Source organism: Oryzias latipes, chromosome 24, assembly GCF_002234675.1.
Source record: "Oryzias latipes chromosome 24, ASM223467v1".
NCBI lineage: Eukaryota > Metazoa > Chordata > Actinopteri > Beloniformes > Adrianichthyidae > Oryzias > Oryzias latipes.
In genome coordinates this window covers 18,733,515-18,748,563 of record NC_019882.2, presented here as the reverse complement: position 1 = coordinate 18,748,563, position 15,049 = coordinate 18,733,515, and the positions used below count along the sequence as shown (strand labels likewise).

General features: G+C 39.1%; 1 protein-coding gene across 1 annotated transcript in view; it reads left to right on the top strand.

The window, feature by feature from the left end:
* map3k5 (mitogen-activated protein kinase kinase kinase 5) overlaps positions 1-15,049 on the top strand; it is an 80,323-nt gene that overhangs the window by 48,450 nt on the left and 16,824 nt on the right. Inside the window, exons 12-19 of the mRNA XM_023952698.1 lie at positions 856-908; positions 1,931-2,026; positions 5,446-5,527; positions 9,998-10,131; positions 11,010-11,137; positions 11,224-11,360; positions 12,241-12,346; positions 13,994-14,151. Coding sequence (XP_023808466.1) covers positions 856-908; positions 1,931-2,026; positions 5,446-5,527; positions 9,998-10,131; positions 11,010-11,137; positions 11,224-11,360; positions 12,241-12,346; positions 13,994-14,151 — 894 coding nt within the window. The remainder of the gene's footprint in view (positions 1-855; positions 909-1,930; positions 2,027-5,445; positions 5,528-9,997; positions 10,132-11,009; positions 11,138-11,223; positions 11,361-12,240; positions 12,347-13,993; positions 14,152-15,049) is intronic.

Genomic DNA, 15,049 nt, shown 5'->3' with positions numbered 1-15,049 from the left:
GGGTAACTGGAAGGTGTCCCTCTGATTGGTCAAATGGATAAATGGATTTATTTGATTTGTTAAATACTTCATAAGATTGTTTTAGCTCATTAAGGAAACCATTTATTGCAATTTTCTCCGTCTTTCACGATATGCATATTTCACAGCTTGATGTCGCGATGACGATAAATTTACGATATATTGTGCAGGCCTACATGCCAGTGGTGAGTCCGAGAGACAGGGACTTGGGACTTGGAATTGAGTCAGAATTAAGTCTCACATACAGAGACTTGACTTACAGTTTCATCTCAAGACTTGGGACTTGACTTGAAAATACGGCTAAAGATGCTGGACTTGACTAATAGTTAAAGCTAATAAATTGAGACTTGACTTGAAGTACCAGATAAAGACTTGAGACTTGACTGGAACTTATCACCAAAGACTCAAGACTTAAGTTGATTTCATCACCAAAGTTTTCAAATTTGACTTGAAAATAAATACGAAGACTTTGGAGTTGACTTGAAGTTGAAGAAAGAGACGTGTGAGCATTTCTGGTGTGTGCTGGTCTTAGGTTTTATGTTTTTTAAAGGTTTCCCTTTGTTCATTCTTTTCTTTGAGAATTGTCTTTTAAAGTCCTTCTAAAACCCAACAAGCTCAGGTTTACTGTCACATGGTAAGTTTTCACTTAAATTAAGTGAAAAAAGGAGAGAATATCCAACAAGAACTGGAGCTGGACAAACTGTTGATACTCTGATGGCAGATGTTTACTTCATTTAGATTAAAAATACCATCCAGTTGAGTCTGTTAAAAACTGTAACTTTGAATGGATATTACAAAAAATGTAAACGTGTTTTTTTTTTTTTATCTGTCCTACAGAACAAGGGGATCCACGAGTGGAACTTCAACGCCAAGTCTGTGCGGGGTGTCAGGTCAGGTCCAAACCCCATTAGACTGGTTGTCGGTTCCATTTCCTGTTGGCTCTCCTGGAGCTTGTGTGTTAGCAAAATGCATAAAACTTGAGACAAGTGGGGTGTCTCACTTCTTCTTCATTCTAAACATTTACACCAAATGTTCAATTAAAATGTTAATTAAAAAGAACAATAGAAAAGGAAAGTGGGAAGGAAAAACCATCCCAAAGTGACCGCTACTTTACTCATCAGTTAAACTCCTGGTCATTGCTGCAGCTTTAAGGGGAAGGCAAAAAGAGTCATTTGAGGTACTAAACATCAGCCTCAGCTCCTTCTTTTACATGTGGGTTGACATTTTTGCCAACTGCTATCTTCATGCCAGCTTCCTCATTAAAGAGAAAGATGGAGATAAACAGGCAGGAACATGAAGTGGGATTGTAATCCAATGCTCCTGTTTTAGAAACACTTCTTATCTCCTATATTTAACTCCAAGAGCTTGATTCTGTTGCTTTCTTTCTCGTCTTGACTTGTTTCAAGCAACTCTCCAGACTTTATCCCAACATTTACAGCAGGAACAGCTTGTTTTGTTGGCCGATATTAAGGACAATTTAAAGCATGGAGGTCGTTTTCCGTCGCCTCTCTTAACTGGACTAAATGAAAGACCACCACGGAAGAATTTTCTTCCCATATTTTTTTTCCCCTGCACGCCCCTCAAAGGAATTCAGTATCGGATCGGACGGGTTGTGCTTGCATGTTGCTAAGGAACGGCTCATTCCCTGAGCCCACTCAGCCTGCAGACAGTCAGCAGGACACAATAGCAGCTCTCTGAGCTGCAATGCCAACCAGAGCACACTGTGACACAAACTTCAATGTCTGGCTCAGCAAATTCTAAGATGGACAAAGCATCATCTCTCTGGACAAACACTTCATCTCACCAGTTGTTTGCTGAGCATATATCTTTTGGCGAAGCCTAGATTTAATAAAATATAAAATCATTCCTCATATAGAGAGAACATGAATAACTCTTGACTGTCTCTTCTCAGCATCTCCAAGTTTGACGAGCGCAGCGCCTTCCTCTATGTGCTCCACAATGCAGAGGACTTCCAGATCTATTTCTGCACAGAGATTCACTGCAAAAGGTCGGTCCGCCTATCATGGCTCCCGTTTCGGTTTAATCACAGGTAGTTCATTTCATCAGTCATTGCTAAGCGAGTCTCCTGCTGCACTGCAGTGGTCCCCTGTAGCTTTAAAACAAACACTTTAAGATACATCACTCACTGATCTAAAGATCGGTGCGTTGATCATGGCGCCATACCTGAGATTGTCAAATGTAGCTTCAACTACTATTTTATAATGCAGTTTAGCTTAAAAACATTTAAAACGACAAAGATTCTCAATTTTTTGTCATTTTTTTCCTCTGATGGTGATTCACATTGAAATTCAAAGGATTATCAGGTCTGTTGTTGCTTAAAGCCTTAGTCACCTGTATAGGTGCTGCAGGTTTCTGGATTCCAGGCCCATGGAGGGTTGTAGAAAACGTTCCATTGTCGTGCGTGTGGTAGATGTATCGTAAATATGTGGGAGTTGCACGCACTTTATGCCGTACGAATGATGCTGGCGTACAGTGTCCTTACGCCACACTCATTAGCAAGGTGCAAGAACTGACTTCTTACTGACCGCACGCAATTCTGCACACACAGGATATGCAGGTGATACGCAAGTACCCATAGGACGCCTGTAGCAGGTCAGCACAAACTACAATCTGATTATCTTATTTCCTCATTTCCAGTAGTAAAGTGGCTGGATGGCTCAGTCAGCTGGGTGTCACGCAGGAAGCCTGGGTTCTATCTGGGTCTCTCTGTGCCCTGAAAATACAGGGTTGTGTCAGGAAGGGCATCCGGCGTAAAAACTGTCTGCCAAACCACCTGTGGTGACCCCATGAACGTAACGTAAAAGTATCTCAATCTTTTTTTATTCACAGAGAGGGAACTTTCTAAAGAAAAAAAATCAGTTTATCAGAAGAGTTATTCTAACTTTACCAAGCTCTCTAAGTGCTGGACTCTGATTGGTTGTCTGCCCCCTCCTCTAACCCTCCCTCCCCCCTAGTTCCACAGATCAGTTTGACACAAGTTTTGCAGCAAGGAATATGTTTTGCGCCAGCAGATTCACGCAGAAGCACATTTGAGCAGTTGTACTCACAGATTTGACGTTGCAACTCTAAATGAACACATGCAAATGGGAATTTGTCAGTTCACAACAGAAGATTTTTACACACAGATGCAGATTTTTGGTGCACAAGTTTTCACATTTTATTTTACAAGTTCTCACATCAAATCTACAAGTTCATCCATTTAGAGACATTTTTACCTTCATAGCTTTTGTCACAAACAGGAGTTGTATGTGTGGATGGAATGGGATCATTCCTGGGGCTTTACATAACAATCATTTCAGACAAAACTCATCCTTCTAAGAGGAACAACCTGTAAAATAGATAACTGACAAAAAAAAATTTTACCCAATAGAAAGTGAAAATATCATTTTCAATTTTGGATCTGATTCTAACATTTTTGCATAAATCCTGCCGCTGCAAAAAACTCTTTCTGCAGGAACTTGAAGTCCTCTTGTCAGTTCTGAACCCTGGTGGGAAATTTCCCGTTCTTCCATCGGCAGCACACCTTGTTTCATTTCAACCCCATCATGTCCCCTGCCAGCTGCTCTTTGCAGCTCTGTGTTCCAACTTGTGACTCTCACATCTGAGGCTTCCAGTGTCATTATCTGGAGTGTGAGAGCCCAGTGACTCATGCCTGCTGTTGCGGTTACCGACGGTCCCTTTATCTCTGCTTCTGCAGGAAAAAAAGGTTTAAAGGACAGCAAGTGGAGGAAAGCTGCAGTTCTAAAAAATAAAAAAAAGGGACAAACAGCAATAGAAAGGATTGATTTGCATGTCTGCCTGCAGACATTGTGATTGGTTTGTGTTCACAATGACAGTGTGGTTGAACACCTGCAGGCGTCAAGTGTGACAGCATGATGAGTGCTATTTCACAGCTTGTGAGCAGCACAGACAGTAAATGTCATTGTATGAATGCATTGTGGAGGAGGAGTGCATGTAAACACACTGTTGCCCTATCAGGATAGGATCAGAGGCTACATGGCAACTCTCAATGACAATAAACTGAAAATTTAATTTTTTTAAATGTAAATTTTTAAGGACGTTTACTTGTCTTAGCTTTTTATATTTTTATTTATGGTAATATATGTTTATATATTTTCTAATGTATTGTTTTATTAGATAAACTTGATAAAACTTGAAAAGTATGAAATGCATAAAACAAATTTACACTGATTTGTATTCTTTTTTTGTTGTATACTTTTAGAAGGATTTTTAACAATATATACTTTATTCTTTTACTTACTGAATATTTGTATTAAATGGTATTATGAAATTATATTTGTATACATTAAACTCTTTTGCACATCAATTTCTATAATATGTAATATTTTTCAATTTTGTATTGTAATCGTTTTTACTTTTTTTTGCTAATCAAACCTTCTAAAATATGATTATTTTTTTTAATTAACAAAGTTTTTTAAATCTCTTTTAACATAATGTTATCATTATGCTATCAGGGTTACTACTTTTATATGTTTTTTTTATATATTTTTGTAAATTTTTATTTCTGTTCAATTTGTATTATTTATTCATTTATTTTAGCCAAAAATAACATGCCAACATTTCTTAATTATGTATTGGTATTTATGTATTTATAAATATTCATTTATTTTAATTTTAATTGCAACCTGGGCAAGAGGTAAGCAGCTCAAGTCACTAAGACAAAAGAGTTAAACAATGACAGAAAGACATTTAACAGGAAAGCAAGAAAATAAAATGGAACTTGTGCTTTAAAAATTGAAAGCAAGAGTAGAATAGTTAAGAAACAAGAGTAACAAATTGCAAACACAGGTACTGTTGAAAAGACTGTCATTGTTCTAGTTTCTTTAAAATGATGCAAAAAAGGCAAAGAGGAATAAACATAGATAGTTTCATCTCAGGTTGTAGGATGTTTCAGCCTCAAGAGAATTAAAAGCATGTTTCCAAAGTTGTTGTAAATACAGGAAACAAGCAAATGAAAAGTCACATGCCTTCTTGACCTTTGTAGGAGAAAACTTAAATAAGTTACAACAAGATCAAGAAGAGTATGTAGATCAAAGTCAGCCAGTGAGAATAATTTTGAGAACGTTATAAATGTCATTGGACTGATCAGGGTTTACTTTTATGCAGATGATATTCCCTTGTATCTCCAAATCAGAAATCTTCCACAAGAATAATGCCAACATTCAGAGGATTTAAAATGTGTGTATTTGTACACAAATGTAACATGATTTATGCATTTAATGACATTTTTGATCTCTTTTTGTTTCCATTTTCTTTGGAGAGAAAAAACATCAGCAGATTAACAAATCTGGTTGCACAAAACCTTACATATATGTCTTCATGTTTGTATCTGTCATGAAATGGTCAAATAAGGCTGCATTTTCTTAAATCTGTTATTTTTTGCAGGTTTTGTGATCTGGTCAACAGTCTCACAGAAGAAGCCTGGAAGGGTCCAGAGGAAGGGGACTGTGATGCCGACACATTAGAGGTCAGACGATTGAAGTGCTCATTTAAAAAAAGAAAATGTATTTAGCTGTTTTTATGCACAATGGGTAAACAAATGATCTATTTTTTGAATTTGTGTCAACTATAAAGCGCATTAAGCTAGAAGAAGTCAGAGATAAGTCTGTCAGACTTAATTAACCGATTTCATGGTATTTCCAGAACTTGCTGGTAGCAAGCTACATGTTAGCCACGTTAGCCACATTACAGGATTTGGCTGCATTGGCGTATCCACCATACCTGTAATTCCCAGCCATGTTTGCAACAAGTGAAAAAGGGAGACCGCTAAAACAAACTTTGTTGTGACTACACTAACTGCCAACCTTGTAACACCTAAAAAACAGACCGATACTACTTAAATAAACATTATCGTGACTACGCTAACTCTCAATCTTGTTATTAACATGTAAATAAAAAAGTCTGACACCGCTACACATTAGCCACATTAGCGTACACACCTTAATCCACGGAAAAGGTCGGGATTATAAGGTGTTTTTTTGTTTTTTATCGAGGCTTTTACATGCGCCTTATATTGCAGAAAATACGGTGATTTAATCTTGTAAGGAATTCTTTAGAACCCACGTTAATGGACCAAAAGTTCTTTTTAAAAGGTTTTATTTTCTTCTTTGTCGTACAACGAGTCGAGTTTCTTGGTCTGTATCGTTTGGTTGCATCCTGTTGTGTTTCTGCTTTGCCTGCTCTTCACAAATGTCACAGGAAACATTATGCGATGTGGGTTTTTCCATTAAAACTGTTGCAGAAAAACCTCAAAACCATGTTTTTACAGCTGCTTACTGAGAACTGACGCTTACTCTTTGTCAAGCAAAGGTTAAATTTCACCAAAAAAAGCAGGATTTCCAGAGCAGCTTTTGCTAGTTTCCTTTCATTTCTCATGATCAGTTTATGACAGTTAACATAACGGTGAAAGCGTCCTTTAAACACCCCAACCGCCTGCTTGGATGTGGCCTGTTTTCCCTCTTCTTTTGCCTTGTGGACTTTGTGACAGCACCGGCACCTGCTGTCATTGTCACCTGGCTTCCCAGCAGAGCAGACGTCAAAGAAAAGCTAATTACGCAAAATGCTGCGGCGCCTTTTTGGGCCTAGCTTGATAGCGTTTAGGCGCCTCGTGGGCTTTTGTGCGCTGGAGCCTCCAGCTGTGCTGAACTGACGGCAGATCTGCCCCCCAAGTGTGTTTTTTTGACAGGGCAATTTAATTCCCTATGACTCGCTTAAACCATAAACTCTGCTCGTCAAGAAAAATGTAAAAACTAACTTCATGTGTAAAAAAGGCAAATGAAAATAAAATGTACAAAAACCAAAAAAAGGTTTAAAGCAGATTAAAAAGATGAGTCTTGACTGTCTTTAATCCCTAAAAAAATGTGTTTCACAAGGTCTGAACAGTGATGGGAGTTTAACACAAAGATTTTAAATATTTTTTCCCCTCAAAATTTAGTACAACAGTGAAAAATCAAGAAAACAGCTTTAAACTCCTTGTAAACACTAGAGCTGTTGCTGGCTACAGCAACATGACACACATGCTTTAAACTACTGAAACATGGCTTGGAAATACATGGTTGAAGGGTTGCAGTAATCCAAAGAGTGACAACGCTGGAGGAAAAGCCCCGGTACTGAGACCTTAGTCACAATTGCCCTAAAAGTTGAGTGGTTTTGCTCACATTTCTTTTGGACTGTTCGCTGAATTTCATTGAACCACTGGTGGAGGTCTGAGGTCTATAGGTTTACCTGCTAACCTTCAGGATTCGAACGGCCTTAGGTTTATTTCTCATCTTGCCAGTTTTTTGTTTTTTTATTACTTTTTTTATTTTAGTCATGGATTTATTTTAAAACAATAGACAGATAAAACTAGTCATGTACGGAATAATAATATAATAATTCAGATGGTTTTTGCACCAGGAAGTCCAGAAATAGTTCTGGCAGAGGTGCATTTAGGGTTCTTAATGGCCCCAATTATTTTATTTCCTACCTTAGTGACTCTTAATACACTTATTCATCCGATACCTTAACATTGGAGGACAGGCAGGTTCTGTCTTCTTGCACTCCTAAATCCAGTCATATTAAGCTTCATGCTGTCATTATAGGCCACAATGAGCTGTCCGCTGCTTTCTATGTGTTTACATTATAACCAGTGTTGTGTGAACAACCATGAAAAGTTTCTGCTTCAGCCGTTGGCTCTTCTTCCTTTCCGTGAAGATATCTCTTGTCATAAGACAGCTTGCTGGTAATCGCATGACCCAAGTAGCTAAAAGCAGTGCATTCACAAGAGCCTCAGGAGGCAGACAAAGTCAGGAATCTAAGGTACATTTGTCTTTTCTGCTGCAAACAGTCATTAGTGTGAGTTCCATGTTGAGGACAGACCTTCAGCAGCTGTAGAAAACCAGCAGAACAAGAATGAAATACCGTTACATCATCAGCATATAGTAGAGAACTATTGATCACGTGAAAACTTTGTCAGTCTCACTTGCATTCAGCTTTACACAGAGGTTAAAAAATGGTTAAAAGAACCATTTCCCAAACATCAGTAATAACATGATAAGCTTAATACACCAAGAGTGTGATTAGGAAATGAGGGGTCCTTGTTTGGAGCCGGTGCCGTACAGAAGTACAGTGGTTGACCTCTGGTTGGAAGATTGCAGGTTTGGTTCTCGCCCTGCCACCCCTTGTGTTGAAGTGTCCTTGTGCAAGACTGAACCCCACATTTCTCCTGGTGCTTATAGGTTGACACCAGTGGTTTGTTTGTGTTTTTTATATCATTTTTGATTAGCGTGGTAAATATATAGAAGGCCCCCAAAAACAGTTCCGTAAAGCTAGCGGGATATTCACAGATTCAGACTTCAGGGCTCAGAAACTCTTCATAAACATGTGTCAGGTGTCTCTTGCTTTTTGTGTTGACACAAACGATGACCTGCAAAGGCTTTTAAAAGAAAAAAAACATCAGAGAACGGCGCACTCCTGCTGCCGACTGCAGTGAGTCGGCTTCAAACTCGAGCAGGCTCAGAGAAAAGGTCATCGTAAAATAAAAGAACTGACAAATCCCTATTCTCTCAAAAACAACCAAAACTAATAAATAGTTACATTGAAATAAGCTTGTCATGAAAACTCATAATCATATTTATGGTACAACAACGATTTTGGAATAGAGTCATTGTTTTTTTATGGAGATATGCTTCACATTTCATTAAAAGAATGTTCTGAAGATCCTAAAACTGCTGTATTATCATCTTACTATTGTACTGCAACAAATATGTTTGGAGAAAATCACTTCTATTTTGGAAGAATTTTTCATGTAAATATGGATCATAATTAATCCAAAATACTAACGCTACAGTCAACAAACTTTCTCACATGACTAATTATTACATTTTTTCTAGTTAATAGAAAAAAAAACGAGTTTTTGTAGGTAATAGTTTCACTATTTTCGTTTAATTGTTGAAGCTATGTCACAGCAGTGCTTCGTTTAAGCGTAAAATGATAAATAAAGGTATATAAAATAAAATAAAGACCAACTTAGATCAGTTTATAACCTTTTTCCATTTTTCTTTTCTTTTTTTTTTTTTTACTAAACTATCAGATCAGGATTTGGTACAAGCAGATACTCAAAATCAAATGACTGAATTGGATCAGGGATGAAAAATTCTGATCAAGAAATCCCGACTACAGTGTCCAAGGTGTTCCTGGTTATGTTTGGTATTTGCAGAGCTACAGACTGTAGGTGGTAGAAAGGTTAAAAAATGTAAAAATAAACGTTTTAGGTGAAACTGGAACATTTCAGAAACAAACTCTTGTGAAAGAAAGCAGCCAACAGTTTGGCTGGAATGCTAAAGTCTGCCTCACAAATTTCCACCAGTTGACAAATTTGGGCGTGAAATTTGCTAAAGATACCAGAAGACGTGCAAAGCGAAACATGAAGAAGCTGCCACTGAGACGAAATGTTTTGCTGCCAGATCTGAATGAAGTGTGGCGAAAGCTGTTCAACCATGCTACTCAACCTCAAGCAAGATTTATTTCATCTTTTTTGTTTTTTGTCTTTGAAGACCCACTCTAATAAAATGTGTGTTTTTAACATGCTCTTTTTCTCATGATGGAGGACGCATATAAAGAAAAATTAAGTTTAATATTGCATTTCTGAGTATTTCCTAATATCAACGTGAATCCGGAGCAGATGGAAAAAATGTTTTTGGGAAAAGAAATGGTATTTTGATGTAGAGTATACGCTGGGCGGGTCGCAAGTTCCCACCTCCAATAAGATCCATGAACCTCTTCATTTTCCTCGTACGAACAGAATCCTAATCAAAAGACCACTGAGAGCGCTTTGGTAATAGATTTAAAAGATTTTCTTAAATACCTAAAAACTGATTTTACCATCACTGATCACTATTTGTGAGTATTTCCTGGCCGTTACCTTTAAACTAGCTGTGTGTGTGTTCTGGTTTTGCAGTACGACTACGAGTACGACGAACATGGAGAGAGGGTGATTCTGGGTAAAGGCACGTTTGGAGTCGTGTATGCTGGAAGAGACCTGAGCAACCAGGTCCGACTGGCCATCAAGGAGATCCCAGAGAGAGACAGCAGGTTGGAAAAACTTTTCAGTATCCCAAACTTCTAAAATAAATTGTTTTGTGAAACGATTCAGATCAGTTGTTTAGCAGACAGATGTTGGCACAGGAGAAGATGTTTCTGATCTAAAAAAGACAGGATTTTATTAGTCCTTCCGTGTTCCATTACTCTGGCAAACACGGCTTTTTATTCCCATCAATCAGTCGTCGTTCTTCCTCCGAGGCGCGGCGGTTCATATACTGAGCTTTGTTCTGCTAATCAAATCAGAAAACCAACAGGCCACTCCACTGCTGCATGAAGAGGAAGTCCTGCTGAATAATGTATAAATGCTCTGAGATGTGAGGATATGCTCAGCAATGAGACTGCAATTCAGTTTTTGTATCCTGGAGCTGGGTTTTTATGTTTGTTTCTTTTTTTTTCAGACGCAAATTATTCTCATCCCAGTTCTCATAGTAACTTATAATATGTAAATACTAAATACTAATGTTAATAAATAATCACCCAAAAAAGCCCTGGACATTGATAAAACTCTCAGGAATTGGCACATAATTGGAAGTGATCTATAGCAGGCTCCGCCCTGTCATAGAATTGCCATGGCAACAGCTCAACATTAGAATCAATGAAGCTGGTTTATCATTCAGTCTCATGTTCTGTTCCTGATAATTGACTGCCAAATTCTGAGGCCCTTCTGGCTGCTCTGAAAAACATTTTCAGTCCTTTCATTTAGACTTTTTCTTTGAGTTCAAAGGGAAATCTTTTCAAAATGTTTTAAAAAGTTCCTAAAATGGTGTCCAGGTGGCACCTTTGTCCATAACTTAATCAAATCAAATCTTAATTAACTTAATCAAATCTTCAACAGCTTTCAGTCTAAAAGTTGGTTTCTGGTCGTTCAGGTACTCCCAGCCGCTCCACGAGGAGATCGCCCTCCACAAACACCTGAAGCACAAGAACATCGTGCAGTATCTGGGCTCCATCAGCGAGAACGGTTTCATCAAGATCTTCATGGAGCAGGTTCCTGGAGGTGAGCGTTTCAGTGAAGCTTTGTTGACCACGTCAGGAATGTTTCTAAAGAATAAAACATATCTGTTATTCATTTTTTGTGTGCAGGGAGTCTGTCTGCTCTGCTGAGGTCCAAGTGGGGTCCTCTGAAGAACAACGAGCCCACCATCGGCTTCTACACGCGGCAGATACTGGAGGGCCTCAAATACCTGCATGACAACCAGATAGCACATCGAGACATCAAGGTAAAGCTCAATGAATCCTTTCTGCCTCGAGCTGCAGGGAGTTCTGGGAAAACATGTGGAGGTGTCCTCTTTGTCTGCGTCAAGGTTCCCCGCCCGTCTGACTGATGGCAGATTATCATCTTTGCAGGCGCTCACACTGGCTTACAGTCACTGAGCAAACATGGACATACCCAAGCAGCACTCACTGCTGCATACTTTCACAAACACTTTGATCCTCATGATTTGCGTTCTTTGGATTTTTATTTTTTCTGTAATAACATTTCCTCCTAAAACACAAAGTCCCCAATTGATGCATCAGAATTGATAGTGCTAAATCATTTAAATGATGCCTTTTTATAGTTTTCTACCTTTACAGTTAAAGTCCCATTCACCCACACACACATATATCCAGACACTGATGGCTTCTGCCATCAGTGTCTGGATATATGTGTGTGTGGGTGAATGGGACTTTAAACTACCCATATGTTGAAGTGTCCTTGGACAAGTTACTGAACCCCACCTTGCATCTGGTGGGAGGCTGGCGCCAGTGTTCGAAAGTGAAGCCGCCATGTGTGCGTGAATGGGACTGTGACTGTAAAGCCTTTTGGGCCTTTGATGAAGGTAGAAAAGTGGGACCATTAACTGTCTGTCATCATTGCGTTGAACTTCCAACAGCCTTACAGATACTTCACGATACATTTACAGCACACACACACAACAATGGTACCTTTCATTTTCCTTGAGGTGGCCATATGAATTTTAAGGGAACTCCAAGACACACTTGCCAGTGACGGCAGGTGTGTCTTCTACAACCCTCTACGGGCTCAGACAACCCAAAACCTCGCAGCACCTGTACATCTCAACCCTCCATGTATGGGACTAAGGCTCCTTGTTTCCGCAGGGCGATAACGTCCTGATCAACACGTACAGCGGCGTCCTGAAGATCTCCGACTTTGGCACTTCTAAGAGGTTGGCTGGAATCAACCCCTGCACTGAAACTTTCACAGGTACTGACCCACCTCCAGGCGTTTTCTCCACCTTGTTTATTCACACAAGCCCTTTAAAACGATCTGTCAAATCTCTACCACACCCAGAAATAGCCCTGTCTCTGACCTGAGGATAAACGTCGCCCAGGAGCCGCTGTAATTTAGGGGGACTCACAGAGAAAGAGCTGTTTTGTGGCGGCCCCCTTTGTCAGTCAGCCCCCGCTCTGCCCGCATGTGACGTTACTGAAAAGAGCTGACCATTCACAGACGCTGGGTTTGGCAGGAATCCAGTTCACCTCGGCAGGGAAACCAGCCGCCAGCTGATTGGACTGGACGGGGATTTACCCTGAAAGTTGTCAGGAAAGCAGGCCAATCCCTGGCTGCTATCAGCTGCTGTTTTTAGGCGTCTTAATGCGGCGTGTGAGCAGTCAGAGGGTTGTTATTAGAACAAGGGAGTCCTTTCAGAGGAGATCTGAACACTTTGGAGTGTGACAGGATTAGCTGACATAGCTGAGACTCTTAGCTGTTGCTTCCAAAAGCCCATAACCTCATTCTAACCCGATCTTTCATTTACAGGAACTTTGTCATTAGTTCAAGTCTGTGGGAGCATTTCCACTCCTCTTTTTAACATAATAATCTGATAAAGACAGTTGCTTCTTGTCTTTGAACAGCTATGTTTGTACAAACATAGGGAACAATGATAGAATCTAAACATGCGGGACATCAAATAGAGGAAAGTTAAGTCAATATCCGTCTTTGTTTCACTGGTGAAAACTTTAGACTCGACCCGTGGCTCAACAAGACTTTACTTTAACCTACAACCAAGTTTGACTAAAGATTTGGAGCAAAGACCCAAGATTTGACTCAAATTCTTGATTCCCCCTGTGCCGGTCCCCAGCCCGGCTAAAGAACAGGGTTTTGTTCTTGCCGAAAGGTGAACAACAACTTAAATTAACAACACAGGACTTGAAGTCCGACTTTACTTAATGACAAAAACACAAAACTTGACTCAACATTTAAAACCAGACTTGGAAAGTTGACTTAAAATCCCACTCCAATCATCTTTTGACCTATTTTAAAAGCGTTCCCAGTGATCTTTTAATTATGATTATGCTGGTTTTAGGCCAAAACCAAAAATCTGTGTGGTTCTCTAGGACATAGTTTCTTCAGGAGCTCATTAAAATTCACTTCTGAGTTGTGGGCGGCACTACTGACGGGAGTAAGCTTGCAGTCATTATTTTGTGTTTACACTCTCTCCCACTATAGCATACAGCCCCCCACGACCCCAACCTAACATTAGTGCTGCAAGAAAAATGGAGCTATCCAGCAGTAAAGTTTAGAGTTGGGTTCCAGCTCAGACGAGGAAAACAAAGACTTTCATGACAGAAGTTTGGTCTTTAGCTAAAACAGAAGAACTAAAACTGGACATGAACATAATTCCAAAACTTAAGACTTGGCTTTAATCTGTAGCCAAATCTCTTTAACTTGATCTGAACAGAGACTTGTTAGCAGGCCTGTTAGTAATCTGTAGGCGGGTTAAGATTAGATGTTTGATTTGGGTTACTTATTGAAACACTTGAACTCAGTAGTTCAGCTTTTTGGAAAACTTGTGGCAGAGGATGTGAAAAATAAAATCAAAACTTTGATGAAAGCCAACTTGTTTTATAGGGACATTGCAGTACATGGCCCCTGAAATTATAGACAAGGGCCCTCGAGGATACGGCAAACCAGCAGACATCTGGTCCCTGGGCTGCACCATTATCGAAATGGCGACTGGGAGACCTCCATTCTACGAGTTGGGAGAGCCACAAGCTGCCATGTTCAAGGTGAGACTTGATGAAGATGATGTTTGACATTCTGAACCACTTTGCCTTGAAGAGCTGTGAAAATAAGTTTAAAAAAAATGTTTTTTTTCTCACGTCATAATTAAACTCCACTCTTTTATTAATCCTCAAATGAAATTTCTAGCTAAATATTGCAACTAAATGCTCCCTTTATATTAGTTTTGTTATGCGAAATCTTCAAGTGTGCATCCAATATAACCATTGATATTCATCAAAAATTGTTTTACAAAAGCATAACTGAAAAAAACTCCTGCTAAAAAAAACGGATAAATAAACATAAATTGGTTTACAAATAGAAGTATAAACAAGACAGATTCTCAAGTATGAGTACAAAGTTTCCTTTTGGGGGGAAGCCATGCCAAAAAATTCCATTCCCAAGTGTTCACTATCCCGGAATTTCCAAATGTTGCAGTTCCTTAAATGGCCACTAGAGGATGGTCACATCAAAGAACAATATTCTGTTGTCCACACTTTACATGACCAAAAAGATTGATGTTTAGCGTTCCCTCGCTATTTCGTGGTTTACCATACTCTCTGTCCTGATTGGCTGTAGAGGATTGTCAATCAATCTCTGCGCTGTGTGCGTTCAGTTTGCCAAATCGACATAAATCTTCGATTGTGATCAGATCGTTGTTTCCATTCTAACATAATAAAATTGGATTTTTTTTCCAACGATTTGAATTTTGAGAGTTTAAAAAAGAGAAAAGAGTTTGTAGTGAGGATTTTTACAGCCTTAAAACATTTAGAATTCTACTCCGCAAATTTCACCTAACGTGGTTTATTTTTAGAACATAACCCCTACAATAAATGAGGGAACACTGAACATTTCCAATGTGTATTGTTTTATATTCTATTCATAACAACTGTTTGTTTTTTTAGA